The sequence below is a fragment of the Tinamus guttatus genome, unplaced genomic scaffold, assembly GCF_059628265.1.
Source record: "Tinamus guttatus ecotype Peru unplaced genomic scaffold, ASM5962826v1 Tinamus_guttatus_pri_ptg000242l, whole genome shotgun sequence".
NCBI classification, from domain to species: domain Eukaryota; kingdom Metazoa; phylum Chordata; class Aves; order Tinamiformes; family Tinamidae; genus Tinamus; species Tinamus guttatus.
Window position 1 is genome coordinate 2,466,499 of NW_028288776.1, and position 18,929 is coordinate 2,485,427.

The 18,929-nt window shown below is 44.2% G+C and overlaps 1 protein-coding gene across 1 annotated transcript in view; it reads right to left on the reverse strand.

Moving 5' to 3' along the window:
* PRKACB (protein kinase cAMP-activated catalytic subunit beta) overlaps positions 1-14,752 on the reverse strand; it is a 65,957-nt gene extending 51,205 nt beyond the window's left edge. Inside the window, exon 1 of the mRNA XM_088526054.1 lies at positions 14,670-14,752. Coding sequence (XP_088382180.1) covers positions 14,670-14,715 — 46 coding nt within the window. The 5' untranslated portion in view covers positions 14,716-14,752. The remainder of the gene's footprint in view (positions 1-14,669) is intronic.
* Positions 14,753-18,929: the final 4,177 nt, after the last annotated feature.

Sequence of the window (18,929 nt, forward strand, 5' to 3'; positions counted from 1 at the left end):
AAAAGTATCAAGAACTCCAGAAAAGAATAAGAGAAACAAAATTCAATTCCGTAATAAAATCCTTTTTTTTCCTCTCCTCTTCAAGGCCTTGATTAATTTAAATTTCTCCAACAAACAATTCCTTTGTATCATAAGGACTCAAAGGCCAATAAAGTTCATTTTTAAGCTGACTACTTGTGGATGATAAGAGAGCGAAAAGTCAAGGAGTTACAACAAAACTTAAAGCAAAACAAAAAATATATATATTTTTAAAACTTATCAATTTATACGAGAACTTCAAACTATAGCTGCAATAAGTACCAATTTTGGAAAATAAACTGACACACTGTATATGTGACAGCACAAAGTATATATTGGTACTACCTGTGCAAAGGAAACTGATGTCCAAACAAAAACGCACGTGTTAGCTCATTGGTATAAATAACAAACCACTCCGTCTGAAAAGTACGACCAGGTGATATAGTAAAATAATCTTCAGGACATCAGCTACTATTTTAGCTGTAAGTCAGCAAGAAAGGAAAAGACTGGGTTGCTTACACAAGAAAACACTGCTATTTGGCCCGAGTTGTTTGTCCGTTTTCATCACCCATTCCACCACACCTGAGAAGAGGCAGGCGAGATGTCAGGTGAGATACGTGCCCTGCAGACTCTTCAGTCGCTCTCATGTACTCAGCAAGGCCGTACAAAACCTCACCTGCTTCTGCAGGAAGGAGATGAACCCAGATTCTCTGCATGCCAGCCTTCTTCACACAGGGCTAGGCCGAATAAAAGAGCTTTCCCCAGGCCTTGCCTCATTGCCCAAACTGTAAGAGGGGCCTTACCTGCCGGCTCGCTGACAACTAAACTTACTAAAAATGCAAATGGTATTTTAGCCAAAACAGACACCAACATTTATTACAACAAATGCACATATGCACACCCCTCACTATTATCCTGGAAAAAAAAAAGTTAAAATCCTTAAATATAAAAAGATTAAAAGTACCCTAAAACACTGAAACAAAGTTGTTCCCAACAAGGTGAGCAGGTAGAGGATTTGAGGGCCCAGGTCCCACAAGAAAGCCAAGTCTGGTCAATTAGGCTGGAATTTCTGGAACTGATTCTAGATGATGAGAGGCAAAATACAGAAACAGATACCTACAGAACGTGCAAACAGCTCTTTACAGGGCAGACACATCCCCATTCCAGCAGATTTTCTTTTACCAAGGATGATAACTGTGCTCGTGATTAAAGTAACTTAAGAGCTGAACAGAAAATATTCTTGAAACATAGAGTTTTCATGTTGTCATATGTACATGAAATTCACAAAAACTTGCTCCTAAGCTGGTATCTTTGTTAACAACTTACCAATATTGCACCTTATAGCTTAATATATCTAAATGCTTATACTTACTTTAACAGAACACCAGAATACTTGACTTAGCTGTAAAAAGCTTTTAAGTTTCTTAAAGTGAGCAGTGCTTTTTAAGCAATGGCTCTGGTAAGAGGCTAAAAAAATAAACAGAATTAACTTGAAAACCTGCTTTTCTTACTTGGCTTTCATATAATTGATTAAATAGTTTCAAAAACTCAACTTGATATATACACAGGCATTTTTTTTCTACCTTTAGCTAGACTCCCAGCTAGAATACCTACCTCCTCAATGATTCATGGCCTACATGGAGCTTACGTGTATGGAATTATCTTCTGATCAAAACCACTGGCATTTGGAACTACTATAAGTATTGTCCACATCTTCTGGGATTTAAGTGAAAAAGCAGAGCCTCCTTACAACAATATAAGTATTTCAGATACTGGGTTTCATTTCCTTTTATGTAATGAATAAAACACCAATACCCAACAAACAAACATATTAAAAGGCTCCCATTGAAGTAGCGTTACTGTTTTCAGCTGGTTTGACAAAAACGATATCTTCTGAGCTAAGGACGAAATAATATTTGAAGATCTTCATTCTTTTACACATATGCTAAAAAATCCTATACTAAGGAGTCTGATTTCATGTAGTATCCTACACGACTTTGCAAATATTAATCTGTGTTAAGCACCTCTAGGTTACCAACACATGAGTGCTACAGGCTAAAATATGAACCATACATTCTTCCCATTTTTTCAAACTGCAACCTCAAGTATATTGCTCATCAATAAAACCATTATTTGTCAAAATGCAATATTTATGAACAGAATTATCTTACTTATGGCATAACTACAATAATGATAGAATTGTTGACATAAAAAAACCTTTAAACTCATTTTCTCCAACTTAAAAAAAAACAAAACAAAACAAACAAACAAAAAAAAACCAACATGGGTATCCAGAATTAAGTTGAAACAACTTGAAGGATTATATTTGTATCTGCTTGCAGGTCTTTCAAAACAATTTGAATACTGCTGCACCATCTTAAATACAAGGAGACTAAAGAAGCACTTGAGGAGAACTATTAGCTAGAAGTACTTTTCCACAGCAGCAGTGTCTAACTCTAAGCACAGTGTCTGTACTTTAGAGCTTAACTCAGGAGTGCCCTCTGAATTGCGCAGCGCTGTGACAATTAAGCTGTGTTCAGACCACAAAACCACACCAGCAAGAGCACACAGCTATAAAAGTGATGTATTGTACTCATCTGTGGTTCTGGACTGTCTCCTATCAACAAATACTGCAAAGTTGCTGCTGCTGTAGACGATTAATTGCGATTCGAATAACTTCCCCCACATACACCAAGCAACAGGAACCACCAAACAGGGCCATGTGTCAGCAGCATCTGCAATTTAATCTCTTATGACAGAAGATACTCTGCCACACGTAGAAACATTAGAAAAAAGTTAACACAACCTTTTATTCAACAGTTCTTGACGCAACCAGAAAGAGGGATTTCCCATTAGCTCAGACTCCTGGATCCGAGGCAAGTTCATTCCATCTCGTCAGAGAGGATTGCAAGTGTCCCGAAGACAAGTGACATCAAGAAGTTTGTGCAACGAGGATGACCAGACCTTTTTTCCACCAGTACAAAAAAGTAGCATTCATCCTCACTAGTAAAGGAAAGCTGGACTTTCAGGCATGTTGCTGCTTCTGTATTTTTACAGATAACTCCAGTATATTTTGTTAATTTGGAAGAAAAATTCTTCATGACATAACATTATGGTCACTTCCTATATCATCAGCAAATGCTTAACAGGGACTACTACTACTGTTTCTTTATCTTCTTGCAGGCTTCTTCCTTCTTCAGTATTTACTGCTTGGATTTTCAGGGAACTGTCAAGTGTCTTACATTTAACATACTGAATACATTCTGTCTTTCACAACTACGGCATATATTTTCCTGAACCTACTACATATTATTTCTTCATGATTAAATGTAAATTCAACAGAAAAGTCAAAACTGCTTTTCACATAACTCCCTCTGCAGGTTATTCAAATAACGGATCATTTCAGTTAAATCCATATTCTATGCATGGCTATATTTCCTATAAATGTACCCAAGCTCTTCCCTCATCGCAGAATTTGCAGTCAACTTCTATAAATCTCCATCCAGACATGGACATTGCTGCACAAACAATATACTCAAGCCCAACAGGCCTGCTTTGCTACCAGTATGCTCAGCAACCAGGAGCATACATGCCTGCTAACAAAGAATCTGTATTCAGCCTCCCCTTCACAGACCTCCAACCATTTCAGATGCAGTCATCGTTACCTACTGAATTCTTAATGCAATTAAGGGGGGAGGGGAAATGCCTTTATTCTTCCCTCTTTCAACTTGATAACAGCCACAATCCAATTAAACTCTAACGTCAATGGTGAACTAAGTGGTCATCTGTGCTGGAGAAATGTACCTGCGCTAGGAAGGCAAAGTTTCATGCACCTCCTTCCTTACAAAGCCAAGCAGCACAAAGCAATCCCCCGAAGAAACACGGCTCTCTTACTCTGCAAGATTAAGAAACCCTATTCTTAAAAGGGAGCTGAATGGAAAAGCGGAGACTAATACATTGGCATCAGCAGCTGCAAGCCAAATACAGAGAATAAACTGTTCTTTCTTGGTAGCACATCCAAAGGGACTGTGGGGGAAAGGCTCATGCCTATATTTTTTCCACACTGAACCTCTACTACTGCACTTTCCTGGCCACTGCATTGGGGCTTGTCTTCTTAACTAAGAGATTACCTGTGGAGCAAACAGGTTCGTGATCTTCTCTGACTAAACTGACACATTCACTTCCATTAATGTACACAGGGCTTTGAATATAACTCTAGAAAATCAGCCAACCACTACTTTCTGTTTAGAATTGCTTTCACGCAAGGAAAGGCAGGACAACATCAAGGCATCTTTTGAAGAGAAAGGCCAGCAAGGCTGGAAACCCAATTTTTGCTTTACATGAAATATACGTCCCACAGAAAATGTTATCTTGAGCAATAATATCTTTCCCAACGTGTGGAAAAAAAATAAATCACTTCAATTACCAAAAAGACAAATCCAAGAGCTGCCTTCATTTCTCTCAGCAAAAGCCATGCCAGATCTGCAGCGTTTACAGCTCGCAGCCTTGGGCCACCATCAGTGGCTGGGCAGCCCATGGCCGAGCTGCACCCAGATCCGCACATAGCAGTGCTTCCTCCTGCACCCTCTACTCACTGCTTTACTACTGACACTGCTGGGTCCAAAATGCCTCTGTGGGTATTAGTCACCTTCCAGTTTTATCTATACAGAAAACTACTTGAGTACATTCTGGAGTAATTAAAAATATCAGGAGGAAGGTTGGTGATCCTACCTCTAACTCAGCCAAAATAAAATTTGCTGTGGTAATCATGAGAGCAACCACACTTCACTGAACTAAAATGTCAGAAATACTATTTTAATCTCAGTAGTAAGCAAGAAATAAAACAACTTTGCTGATAGTATTTGAACACAGCATCTTGGTGCCATCATTGGAAAAGTCACCAAGCAACATTTCTGCTTGAAGGGAAGGCCCTGAAGAGCCCCCCAAATTAGCATCTGTACATGGGCTACTACTTCACAGATGAACGACGTGTGGCTGCAAACACCTTCTCCTCCCCTTCTGTGAAAAGGGGAGTGTTTTCTTTAGCGACAAAAATAATTTAAGATAATGTTTCTCCCCTTCTTCCCTACTCCCTGTTTCTGTCAACAGAATACAATGTAAGGCCAAAATTCGAGGCAGGGTTATAGAAGGGCTGAACAGGACAGCTGGGGCAGCAGGGGATTTAACGCACATCACTCCAGGGCCACTCTATGGGCCCAGGCAGAGCAGCAAACCCCAGCACAGGGAGCGAGTGGGAGCAGCAGGGCTGAGCGGGGCGGAATTTTTCAGGCCCGTTCTGCTGCCAAAGCAAGTTGGTCACATAACGACACCATAAGCAGTAGGTCAAAGGAAACTGCACAGTTACAGTCTCAAACCTCAAGCTCAATCCAATACAAGCATGTTAAAAAAAAAAAAAAAAAAAAAACCCACACACACTCATATGAGCAGAAATCTGGAGCTACTCAGAGCACAGCTCCTGCCCAGCTAAAACTAAACCAATGCTCCAAAAAAGTTTCCCAGAAAACACTGCACAGAATCCAAACAAGTATTTCTGGCTATAACTCATTCAGAAATTCAACCAGATCATCTCGCAATCATCCTCTGTTTGAAAAGCACAACATTTTCGCTGAGTTCTGTTCCATATTCTTGCTGTAACTTACTTAGCAAATGCTTTTCTGTAACACATAACACACTCCATAACAACATCTGCCAGAAAGCCCAAATTCTTGAGAAAGAGTCAACTTTATAACTTCAGTTTATCTCCTGAAAAGCAACAAACCTTTTAAAAAGACATTATCAGTTAGAGAAATACTGAAGTTTGAGGGATTTTTAGGTGGTTTTTTACATGTAGAACCTACAATTACCATGATAAAAATATCAGAAGAAACAGGGTCACGTTGGTACAGAAGACAAAGCTCTTTAGTGCAATATAAGTTGCCTTACCTCAGGATAAAGGAAAGCTTAGCCCAGGACTTCAAGGAACATGGCTAAATGGCATAAGGAAGGTGCTACCTCCAACAGCATCCAGCAGCTCCACAGGGACCCCAGGGGAGGGCTCCTCCAAGCACCCTCTGCCCGGCATTCCTCTATTTTCACACATCCTGAGCCTCACCCATCTTGCTTTTAGCAGCTGTTGCTCCCCAAATCAAGTTTTGCCTCCACTCTCCTTCTCTTGAGAAAGTTCTCTTTCTCGAGGAAGGCTCTAATGTTTTAAGGGCTAAACTGATGTCTTCTAATAACAAAAAAAAAAAAACATGGCTAGAAGCAGCTGCTTAAAGAAAGACTGGAACAGGATGAGCACAGGGCCCTTCTCCCTCCCGGTGCCATATACCATATTACAGATAATATCCTCTCTCAGTTGCTCCATTTCTAGAGAGCAGATTTCTCAATTCATATACCCCTATGGAAGCCATTCAATACCTGTGAATTCAGTGGAATGGAAACCATTCAATACCTGACAATTCAGCCTTGTCACCCTTCTTGGGGCCTTTTTCTAAAAATTCTGCTTAGATGCAACATATTCAATATGACAAACTGAAGATTTAATACATTTCTTAGGCCAGAAGGAAGCATAAAAATAGTTACAAATGTCAAGCAACAATGAAAGCAAAAAGAGGTCCTTGTGAAAGTTACGGAAAATAAGTCAAACTCTGGAAAGAAACTCGGAGGAAAAGACCTGATAATTTGTAAAAGCATCTCCAAACACTAGACATTAAGAACCACGAAAAAGCACTACCCACCATGAGATTTTCGATCTACCCACATAGTATGAAGCGATAAACTTGCACAAGTTGCACAACGTTTTGAAATTTGATATTCATAGGGGACATTAATCTATGATTTAGCACCTTATTACACTTTGAAGGTTCTACTTGTGAACTTAACTTCAAAGACACACTCTCTGAGCCAACGTGGAACGACCCATCTGACCGCAGGCTGCGCTGTGGCCGTCTTGGGCTTTCGATCGCTGATTCTGTGACTTACAGAGCTGAGTCCTGGCATCTTCAGTGTGTACCAGGGCCCTGCATTTTGTGACTTTCTTATCATAACGGTACATGTTAGAAAGAAAGAAATACTTTAATCTTTCAAATTGATATATCATCTTGTCTACATAGCACTTTCTCTTTCACCTCTTTTTCCATGAGAACTACATGATTAAAACCTCTATGTACCATAATAAACTATGCATCAGTTAATAATAAAAGGCTTGAATACAGGTAATTTGCATTAGGAATTTTATCCTAATGATAGATTTGGATGCAGTTAAATCATTTTCCTGTGTGCAAAGCAAGGGTAGATTATCATATACTTAACAATTAGAATTTAAATATACAACAAACTTATCACTATTACCTGCTCTAAGACAAAGAATTTCACACCTAATACCACGTGAATCAAAAGTCACCTTAATTAAGTAACCTTAATTACTATTACCATCTACCTCCTGATTTACATGAGCACATTCCCTCATGAGAGAGAAGAGCAAACATTCTGGGCACAGGAAAAATAAGAATCTTTTCTATCTTTAAAGTTACCTTTTTGCCAGAAATACACTTTTCCTTGGTTTTAGCTTCTTGAACCACACTGCAAGAGTAGAGTCCTGTGGATGGGAGCTAACAGCAAGTGCTGGAGGGTAAAAAGTGTGTACTTGCTGGAAGCAGCTTAAATCAAATGAAATAACATAAACAAGTTGCTCATGTCCTCTGTTTAAACACAATCATATTTTTTTTAAAAAAAAGAAAGTTAAAAAGAGGCAGATGGATTACAAAACTGATGCTTTACACATGACCCAGCAGACTAGACATTCATTTACAGTGTGTTGAAGGAGGATTTTCTAGGTTTCTTGTTTGATCAACACAGATAAGGTGTCTTACTATTTCAGTCTTAGTCTATTAGGCAGATTTCATCTCTCAGAAAAATCAATGCAGGGGGAAATATTAGTTCTCTACCATTCTGATGGAAAGAAGTTGGCTTAAAATACTCAGCAGGTTTCTCTGGTACAGAAGAGCCAGCTCATGGAAGAGATTTTTGTTTTTCCCTCGGAGTCTGGAGACCTGGTTGCCTCCAGCATGCACAGCGCATTTATGCAACTCCACGCTTCTCCGAAAGGCTTTTGAAGAACCTCCAGGCTACAGAGAGATGACATCCCAAGGTAAAGAAACACATGGATGACGGTTTTGATCAGTCCTAAGAAATGCAGCTGTTTTCTAAACAATTTTACACCTTCACTACCTACTAAAATGGTAAGTGGCCACATAGTGAGCCCATAAGCAGCTGACTCTATGATCATATACGTGGTTGTTACTCCCGTTATTCACATGCACACGACTGTGTTTTTATCTGGGAACATACATGAGAACTCATCATGCCACAAGAGATCAAACTATCTGTGACCACAGAGGAACTTCTCTGGGCAGAGGATTGTAGAATAATTGTAGAATAAGAAATAAAAAAAAAATGGTACACTTGGCTTAAGTATCAAAGTGACAAGAGAACTGAAATTAAATACAAAAGGAAGCTAAACAAAAACTCCTTTAAAATACTAGTCCTAAAGACCAGCAGGATAAGAAAAGCATGGTGATAGAAGTGAGCAATGTTTTACTGTATCTTCACATAACTATAAATGTTCAAATAAAGCAACTTCTAGCAAAGTCAAAGAGCTAGGTGCCAGCAGCTCTCACTAAAGAGAGCTGTAAGCCTTGCAGTCAGTCCTCAGGTGAACACAGGCCAAAGGGAAAGGGGTGGTTAGGAGTAAGCACAGCTCCAAGAAGTTAGCAGGCTGAGACTCAGGAAACCGAGTCAACCAAAGAGCTAGATGCTTGGGAGAGAGTCCTTTTCCTTTCCACCTCATCATTTCCCTGCCAACACTGCTCTCGCTGCTTCCTCCACTCGTGTCTCCTGCCAAGTGACACTTGGTGAATTGCTTCAGCTTGCAAAAAAAATGATAAAAGATAAGCCAAAGAGGTAAAAACCACATACTTCTCTGCCTATGTAAAACAGCTCAGGAATGGAGCAGAGAAGCCCTAGAATTGTGACAGGCAAGAGGAGCGGGAATAAAAGCCCACTTTTGCACAGTAGGAGCCACCAGATGGGCTCAGCTGTTTTGTGCAACCTCACTCTCAGCGGACATTACTCTGCCATTACGCTGAAGAAAGCTCAAACAGGATGTCAAATAAAGGCAGCCTCGATGGTGCACTGAATAGACCAGCCTCCACTCACGCTGATCCCCAGTGCGATAGGCAGAGCCACCTCAGCATCTGCCCTATAGCTCCTGCACAGCAGTGCAGGCAAAACCACTTGCATAAACACACCCTCCAGTTCTCCACTCACGGACACCAACCATCTCATTTCTATCTTGTGTTTTCCACATCTGTCTGTGTTCACCTTGTTACCCAAAGCACAGCTCGAAAGGATTTGGAGCAACAACCGCTTTGTACTGGTGCAGAGTGGAGCGTACTGGTGCACTGGAGCAGCACAGGGCAGTAGCATTGTGCACAGCCCTCTCCCGCGCGTGCTGGGGACCCAGGGGGTCGCTCCAGCTTCAGTCTCGAACCCCCCAAGATGACACGTTTCTCACTTGGGTTACCTCTTGATGGCTCCACTGCTGCTTTGTCCTGTCCCTCATTTCCCCAGAATTATTGCCACCTCACGCTGTAAAACAGCGTGTTTTATGGGGCAGAGTGAACACAGCCTGAGCACGCAACAGTGCAGCCTTCCCCGCCAGCCCCTCTCCCCGAGCCTGGGCCATCTCAGCAGCACAAGCACCACCGCCTGTCCAGCTGCACTGACTGGGACCAGGAAGCTGGTCCTGCTTAAATAGTCTCTTCTGCTCCTTTCGTTTTTAAAACCTACTTCAGTTGTTAAATTCAATCCACCTGTTGCCACATGAATATTTGGTCCAACACACACAGGACAGACAGACAGGAGAAAGTGGTAGGGGACAGAAAAGCAAAACTGCAACAAAAGAAGTGCTTATGAAATAACATCTCACACCTGCACCCAAGGCAGAGCTCAAGAGCAGCTGCAGAGCAACCTCGTCTCTAAGCCAGGGCGCTAACAGTTTCACGAGTTTACATGAAACAAACCGTGGACTCAAGCTTCCCACCACACAGAACTTTGCAAGCTGAGCTGACCAAAATTCCTGATTAAGAAAATGGACTGTAGCTGGATTTGGAACCCACCTATTCCCTAGCAGAGACAAAAGATTTGCAGAGCTCATATCCTTTACTAAACTAACCAAACTAACCAGTGTAGCTAAAGGAGAAGGGGAGGGATGGGCAGGAGGAGGTAAAGCAAGACCTTTCTCAGGGCTACAAAAAGGATGCTGGCAAAACACAGAAATCTGACAGGCCTCCAAAGCCCTTTCCACAGCTCTCTCCAAAAGAGAGATGTGACAATTATGGAAGAGCTTAACTAACTGGGAAAGAATCCCAGGCAACCTCCTGCCCAGCGCAGGAGGCCCCTACAAACTAACTTACTGCATTGCGTCCTTCAGGTTTCACCCACCTTTCCCTACTTCTACTTTTTTCTCTCTACTTATTAATTTAAAATATTCTGTCTTTAAAACAGCCTGAACCTGCAACAAGAGGCTAACTACAACAACTAAATAAACCAACTTACCACTTTGGGGGGTTCTCCTGGCCTTTTGTTAAGCTACTAGGTGGCTACTTGTTGGATGCTAGCCTCTCTCCTTGCTAGTCCTAGCTGGGAGTAACTGCTTTGTTTTTAATTAAAGCAAGTTGCAAAATAACAGCATGCCTCATTTCAGATGGTGCATACTGGTGGGCTTACAGGGCCTTGGAGTAAGCACCCCAGAAATCTGGCAATTCCATTAAAGGAATTTTAAAGTATTATTTCAGCAATTAATTATAACTATTTTTGATTTTCAGAAGATGAAATTCTATGTTGCTGAAACCTACTTGATCAAGCTCACAAATAGAAGGAAAGAAGGTTTAAAAATATTGTTTTTGAGATGTTATCCATACAGTCAGCATCACTGGCATATGTTTTTTAATTATTCTTTATACAACACATACTATAGCTGACACATTAAAATGTGTAACAAAGCTACCCATTTCAAAAATCAGAAAGCATAAATATAGTATATCAAAGAAAAAAATGCCATTGAACAAAGCTACAGCCAAATCAAAAACATGGAAACCGGGTCCCAGGAAAAGCAACAAGGAAGCAGCAGGCTTGGCACAGCAGCGGGACACGGAGCTCTTCACCTCTAGTTCGCTGACTTCAGTGTAATCAAGGTCAGCAGTAACAGAGCTTGGTCTCATCTAGTCCTGAGAGAAACAAACTTGCAGTGTGAACACACTGAACAGACTTGAAAAATAAGAAAAACAACACCCAAAAACTCCAAGTCTAAAAGAGAGGGTGTCTGAAGAGGTTAAGCTCTGCTGGCAAAGGAGCATTAAGGTGGCTGCATCTTCCTGACAAGCACATTTTTAAGAAACACCATTTGCAGCATAATTATGTGAGTTGAAAAGGGAAGAATCGTCTATAATAGGAACTCTGCCATACAGAAGATATTGTAGTGGGAACACTTGGAAGAGTGGGAGTAGTGAATGAACATAAAACTCAAACACAGAATACACTTCAAATACTCTACTTGGCTATTTAAAGACTAGAGAACTTCAATCTAGTAAAGACATGTTAGATTAAATAATTCCTTGTGCAATGGAAGCTGGAGATACGGTTACCAGATAAAAGCAATGTGTATGAAGCCATGTTTTGAAAAACATATATAGTTTAATCTTAAAGATTAATTTTTAAAGCCATTGACTACCGTATATTGATACAGAAATAATGGCAAGGATGAACAAAATCCTGACCGATGCAGCTCAGATGCCCAAACTGCCCAGTTTCAAGATCTACTTGAAAGACGAGAAAGAACCTTCAGTCACCACAGAGGGGATTGTAATCACTTGGTCCCTAGTCCAATTTGGTGATTAAAAAGAAAAAGATATTATCCAAAGTAATTTATTCTTGAGTCTTTAAAAAAAAAAAAAAAAGTTTTTTCCTCCCATTCAGGATTGTAAGAAATATTAAAAGTAATTCCTAAGCACAGGCACTTGGTACCTTGTATGACACATTGTACATTTAAAAGGGCAAGTAATTCAGAGCCATATGTGGCAATTACTTCAAAAATTGTATTACTGCTTACCTGCAGAAAAACCAAGTACTCTCTACGAACTTCACAGTTTGCAAGGCTAACAGTCATTCTGTTTAGAAAACGTCCTAGTAAAAGTCATGTAAAATTAATAGTGATGTTATCACATTAAGAAAACTACATGACCTTTTTTGGACTCAGATATGTGTTGTAATCATTTCTTGTGTGTGCTACTTTAACAAAAGATAAAAAACCTATTAACAAAACTAACATTTTCCTACAATAGTTGCTACAAGTTAAGAAAAATACTCCAAAAGAAAAAAAAAAAAAAAAAAGAAAAACTCATAAATCTCCTGTATATTAGCAGAGCCTGGAAAAGAATGGCATAGATGGAAAACAAACCAAAGGCTATACTGGGGCCATCCTATACATACCTACATACATACATACATACAGCTTGCCCCTCTAAGCCTGACTCACTCTCTGGTGGCTAAGTTTTAAAAACTTACTTGTTAGAAGCACTAACTTTTACTTTTGACTTTTAAATGCTTTTAAAAACTTTTAAACACTCAAAAAAAAAAAAAAGGCAGCCAGCTTTCATCCACCTTCAACTTCTGCCTAGAGACATTGCAAGAGCTTTGTTCATTCATATACAATCAGTTTTATTCCTCTAGATAGCCCAAGTGAAGCAAAACAACCCTGAAGAGACGAGGTGAGAGGCTGACGCCTCGGGGAGGAGGGCAGGAGGCTGCGCTCGCCCTGGCCAGGGCTCTGCGTGGCCCCGCGTGGACGAGCTGAGCGGAGCCACGAGGGCAGCGGGTGGCGCGAGGCCCTCGGCGCCCAGACACCCACCGCGAGCCCCGGCCTGCAGCGGTGCCCGCCGCAACCGGGCGCTTTCCTGTCACCATCTCACACAGGTTGAGGCGTCCTGGGCTTTGGAGTAGATGCTATTAATGACACTTGACTAACGCACAGCAGCGGGAAAATCGGTTAGCTGAGACAAATTTACATCAGGAATAGTAAAGCTCAGTCACGTTTCGTGTTTCCTTAGCTTTTATGTGCAATGTACTGGATGAGCAGCTTACATATCAACTTTCCAGCTGCCAGTAAATCTATTGCTTCTAGTACTTTATTATGTGTATAGCATCCATATACTATTGATTCTACATGGTAAATGAATCCTGGTCTTTCCCAGCAGAGTGTCAAATGAGGATCAATTTCTTCTCCTGGCTACAAAAGTTGTATCACTACAGAGCTTTTTATTGCTAAATATACTGAGTAATTAAACATCTGAACATGATACCTCTAGCAACATCTTCAGTTTAAATGTAAGCTCTTTAACAAAGCCAGAGAGAGAAGTTCTGAGGTAAATTGCTGCGTTTGGTAATACAAAAAATTTAAATGGACGTCAAAATTATGTCTGATTTAATGTTATTTAACCACATAAAATAAGGGCAATACAGATGCTATAAAGTACAAACTGCAGCGTTTTGTCGTCTGAATTACTTCAGGCTATCTATTCTCTCTCTCTCTCTCTCCCTCTTTCTGGGTAATGTATACATACATGCACCTATCTTTAGAGGCAGATTAAAGCACTGCTCATCAGAGATACATTATTTTAATTACAGAGCTGAACAAAAAAGCAAAAAACCCTCAACAATAACACTCAGACACTTGTAAAGCATTTGGGTGATGAAACCTACAGTCATGGATAAGATGTGTGAACTGAGAGGGCAGCGAACCCTCCAAGGAGGTGCCGCGGCCCGGACACCCAGAGCAGCCCCACGCGGGGCTCGCTGCGTTGGCGCCCACGGAGCCCTGGGATGTGCTGGGCGCTCCAGCCAGCCCTGCGCACACGGAAAGTAAACACGCTGCGGGAAATAGCGAGAGGGAACTTACACGATTAAACTTCTCCCCATCGTAAGGCTCCACAGTGACAAGGGGTTGGGGGACCCTGAGCCTGCCCGGCCTCCAGTCTGTTAGTCTCTACCTACCACGAACAGACCCAAAGTTTTCAACTGGAAATGAAGTAGGAAAGTAGGAAACTTACTAAAAATAGAGCCCGTTTCCCCCTCCGCAGCGAATTGGGCACCTCTGCGCTGGGACAGCGGTAGCTATGGCCATAAAAAGGGCTGCAGGGAGCAGCCGAGCCCGGGACACGCGGGGGGAGGCCGCCGGGTCGCCGCCTTTGTCTTCCATTTTAGCCGGCGCGGGGGCTCCGCGGTGCTGCGGGAGGCGGCGGCGCCGGGCGCGACCGGGGATGGGGCGCCCGGGAGCCGCAGGGCGGCAGCGGCGGCACCGACACCTGCCCGCGGCTCCTCCCCGCCGGGCCGGGCCGGGCCGAGCCGCAGCTCCGCGCCTGACAGGCACCTGCCGCGGCCGCGGCGCGTCCCGCTTAACCCGCTTATGTCGGCGGGCGCTGAGCCCGGGCCGGGGGCGAAGGAGGGCAGGGCGGCGGCCGCGGCGCGGGGGCGGCGCGGGCCGGGGGTCGGCGGCGCCGCTAGGCCGCGCCGGGCGGGGCGGCCTCACTCACCGCTCTCGATCTCGTTGCCCTTCTTGGCGGTGGCGGCGTTGCCCATGGCCGGGCCGGGGCGGCGGCGGGGCGCAGCGGCCGGGCAGGCGGGGCAGGGCCGGGCCGGGCAGGGCCGGGGTGGCGGCGGTGGCTCCGCTCGCCCCGCGCTGGCGCTCGGTGTCTCCGGCCGCCTCGGCGGAGGAGGAGGAGGAGGCGGAGGCGGCGGCGAGCGCTCTGCGCGGCCCCCTCCCCCCGCGCGACACTCGGCGGAAATGACGGCCGCGGAGGCGCCTCCTCCGGGCTGCGCCGCCCGCTCCGCCGCGCGGCCCGCGCTGCGCGGGGCAACCGCCGCCGCCCCGCGCCCGCCCGCGCTCCGGCGCGGCCGTTACGCAGGGGCGGGGCGAGGCCGCGGCGCGGGAGCGGGCTCCGCTCCTCGCCCAAGGTGACCCCGCGGCGCGGCGCGGCCCTGTCTGCGCCCGCGCGCGCAGCCCCCGCGCGCCTCGCGCTGCCGGGAGGCTTAGAAAGGAGACCGGCTGCCAGAAGGGATTTTTATTTTATTCTGCGTTCCCCCTCCTTCTGCTGCCGCTCGCGTTATAAATAGCCACAGCCACACGCTTCCAAGTGGCGCGGGGATTTTTTTTGGGTTGACGGTTCCTTAAATACCCGTTATTTACCACGCGAGGCGCTTGGGGTGCTCTGCTGTGGAGGGAAGCACAGCTCTCGAGGAGGCTCGGGATGTGCGCGCTAAAGCTGCGAGGCCGGGGAGCACCCATGCCAGCCCGGGGGCTCCTGCGCCACACGCACCTGCAGTCGCCGGGCAGGGCTCCTAGCCCAGGGTGGGCCCTGGTGGCCACCATCTTCCATGGGGACACTCAGGCATCCGTCTTGGCCCACTGGGCTCCCTGCCTGCACTGCACGGGGTTTCACAGCCTCCCACTGACCGGTTGGCTGTTAGTTGGGGCAGGGCCTGTGCACATGGGCGGCTGGCGCAATGCACTGCCCCGGGCGCTGGGCTGGTTCATGCATCCGGAGCACGGTGGGCGCTGCAGGGTGCCGGCCCTGGAGCCGGCAATGCTCACCCGAGCTGCCTTCAGGCTTTGTAGGTGCAGTCCTACCCGCGAGTGCTTGAGGAGCCCTGGGGTTTTCACCCTTCGGGTTGCGCTGACGCGAGCTGAGCACGCTGGCTTGTTGCAGAGCAGCACCCTTGCTCCCAGGAGGAACGGGGACCCTGAGGAAAGCGGCTGTGCGCTGCTTTGGGGATCGGAACGGGGCTTGTGCCCAGGGAGGAAATAAATGGCAAGTGAGCGGGGCTGCGAAGCTGCTGCCACTGAAGGGGGCTGAGCACTTTGGCAGAGCTGGCATCTCTGCGTCTTCCCACACCTTGTATGCTTGCTACGGCTTCAGCGAGTTACTGTTAATCTGCTTTGTCAGCAAAAAGCACTTAGATTGCAATAGCCAGGTCTGCCTCAGGAGGACATTGGTGACAGAGGACAGTACTTTTGCCGTCAGCCATTACTTGGTCAGTCATTGACACTGACAAAAAATAGAAACCCAAGGCAGAGTGGTATTTTAGATGAGAGTGCCAAGATGGTACCAAAGATAGGTAAAGACGTTACACCCCAGTTTCAAACATTTCCCCACCCCAGCCATCATCATTTTCCTTTTGGCCAGATTGAATCTGAGTCAGCTGATTTTCATCCAGGTGCTGACAGGCACTTTGCTATCCTTGAGAAGGCGGCAGCAGCAGCGTCGCTAACAAGCGAGATGCTGCAGCAGCTTCAGCCTGCTCTTGGCGTTAGAGCTCATGCTTCCCTGGCAGAAAGGGCTGCACAGGCTCCGTACGTGAGGACTCAGCCAGCTCCTATAGCTGTTACCATGCTGTGGGTTTGTCACACAAGGGCTGCCTCGCCACTGCATGTACTCCAGCAAAGCCCTGTATAAACACCCATAGCATACACACGTGTGTATGCACAGCAGTGCATGAGACTAGTTCCCAAATAAGTACACGTTCTGTATACACGTAGGGTGCCGATGCATTTACATAAGCACTTACACCCAAACACTCTCATATTCATAGCTATAACACATATGGAAAGTAAGCTAATTTACGGAGATGCAAAACAGACATACAACTTCCATGATCCTAGTACTACATGTTTAAGTGAACATTACTGAAGCAAGGACCCAGAGCTGGATCTCCCAATCTTCATGCTACATACATAACTTAAGGCATATTTACATGTTAATATTTGTGAATCAGTTGCGGAACATTTGTGTTACATTATATTTCATTAGCATTCAGAGCACTGGCTTTTATTCTAGCCCTCCTGCTTATCAGTCTGCCTGAACTTTCTCATATAAATTCCTTCTGTGCTGAAGTGCCTCACATTGCTGCTCATGCAAAAGCACTTTGTGTCTTTGAAGTTTCTTTCAGCATAATTGGTTAAACAATCAAATCATGCAAATATGAAAAATGTTCTATTTGGTTATGTTAGAATAACTCAGTAATGTTGCAAACTAAACTTAAAATTTCATTTGTTTTGCTCTTCTCTGTAAGATTTTGTTTGAAAATCTATATGCTAAGAAAGGCAGCTTAGCAGTTTTAGAGCTATTCAGACTCTTAGTGATGTCATTTTGGTGATGCATAATGGGTTTAAATTCTTTTTTGTCTACATATTTGTTGGGTAGTATCATTTAGGGATGTCCAAGCAGGACCAATCTTCTGTGATGAAGCTTGGAGCCTCTGGGAGCTCTCTGATGAACCAGTGTGTTCCATTCTGCCTAGACTCAGAAATGAGAGGGTCAGTGCAGGACAGGGAAGATAGATACATTGCTCTTAGATCAAAGGCTCTCACGTCTGCTTTTAGAGGAAATCACTTTGTTAATGTAGTAATTACTTCTGGAGCCACGTATCCTTTCATTCACTAATCATGACAATTGCTAGACGAGATGGCAGTATTTCTCTAGCAACTACAACAGTTGTTTTCAATATAGACTAGAAACAAGTCACTAAATTTAAATTGTTACGCATCTTTCTTTTGGCATGCCTGCCCTAAAAGGGATTGTTATATATAGATTCACAATGTTGCCCATATGGTGCTAGCATTCACACTGGTATTCCTTATCCTGAGGATGTGGGCTGTGCTCAGGGCATGGATATGCACCTGCCTTAGCTGCTGTTCTCTTTCTGTGGCCAGTGCCAGAGCACTGCAGCGGAGCCCAGAAATTGCAGGGTGAGTGGCGAGAATGTGTCTTTGGTGGCATTCCCCCGGGCCCACAGCCCCGCACCTTTTAATGCCTCTTCCAACCCCCTTCTCTACTCCGAACCAGGATGCTCTGTTTTGATTTGTAACCCTTTCATTTTCCTCTCAAGCTTTTCTGGGCCACCTGTGCGTTTCCTGCAGCAGCCAACCTCTGCTCTGCTGGCCTGGCATCGTTTCCTAACATGGTGCCAACCACGCAAGAAGCACATGTGTCTTTTGGAGAGTGGAGAGGGAATTTTCCAAATCCTCAGTTTTTCATCCAGAAATAGAAATAGTCATCACTGCAGCATAATTTAAGATCTGCCAAGAATATTCTGAGTATGCTTTTTTTTTTTTTTTTTTTTTTTTTTTTTCCGCTGATGTTGTAGACGTAGCGCAAAACTACCCGGCTCTTTAAGCTATACATCTGCCTGCTATCTTAACAAATAGCAATTCGTCAAATTCTCTATGGATAGTGGGTATCCCCCTCCTGGGAGGTGGTGGGTTCTGTCTTGTGATCAATATCCTACTGAGCAGACACATTTTTTGCAGAGATAAATGACATGCTTTTTAATGAAGAAGTGCAGCAGTTTTTGTCCTTTGTCTCATACAACCATCTCACCACAGGAGAAGAGCTGTTGTCCCCGGCTATCAGTCAAATGGCACTTTCTTCAGTTGCTTATTATCATTCTCCGAGTTTTTCCATGCTCACAGAAGATAATGCCTGCAAAGTTGTGATTCAGAAGGAAGAGCTAATAGCTGTTAAGGAAAATTCTTACTGGCCTGCTTCTGTAACTGACTTTGTAGTCCATTTGCTGGTATCATGCTGCCATCACACTCATTTTGAAGTTTTCCTCATGCAGACTAGGATAAATCTTTTACTTTTCTACTCAGGGGTTCCAAAATTTTTGAGTTTGTGATTGCATTGTGATAGGAAAAACAAGGTGTTTTATATTCTGTTGATTTGCTTATTTTCACAATACCTGATGGCATACAAAAATCGAAAGTAGAGACAAATACAACTTTTAATTGCACATTT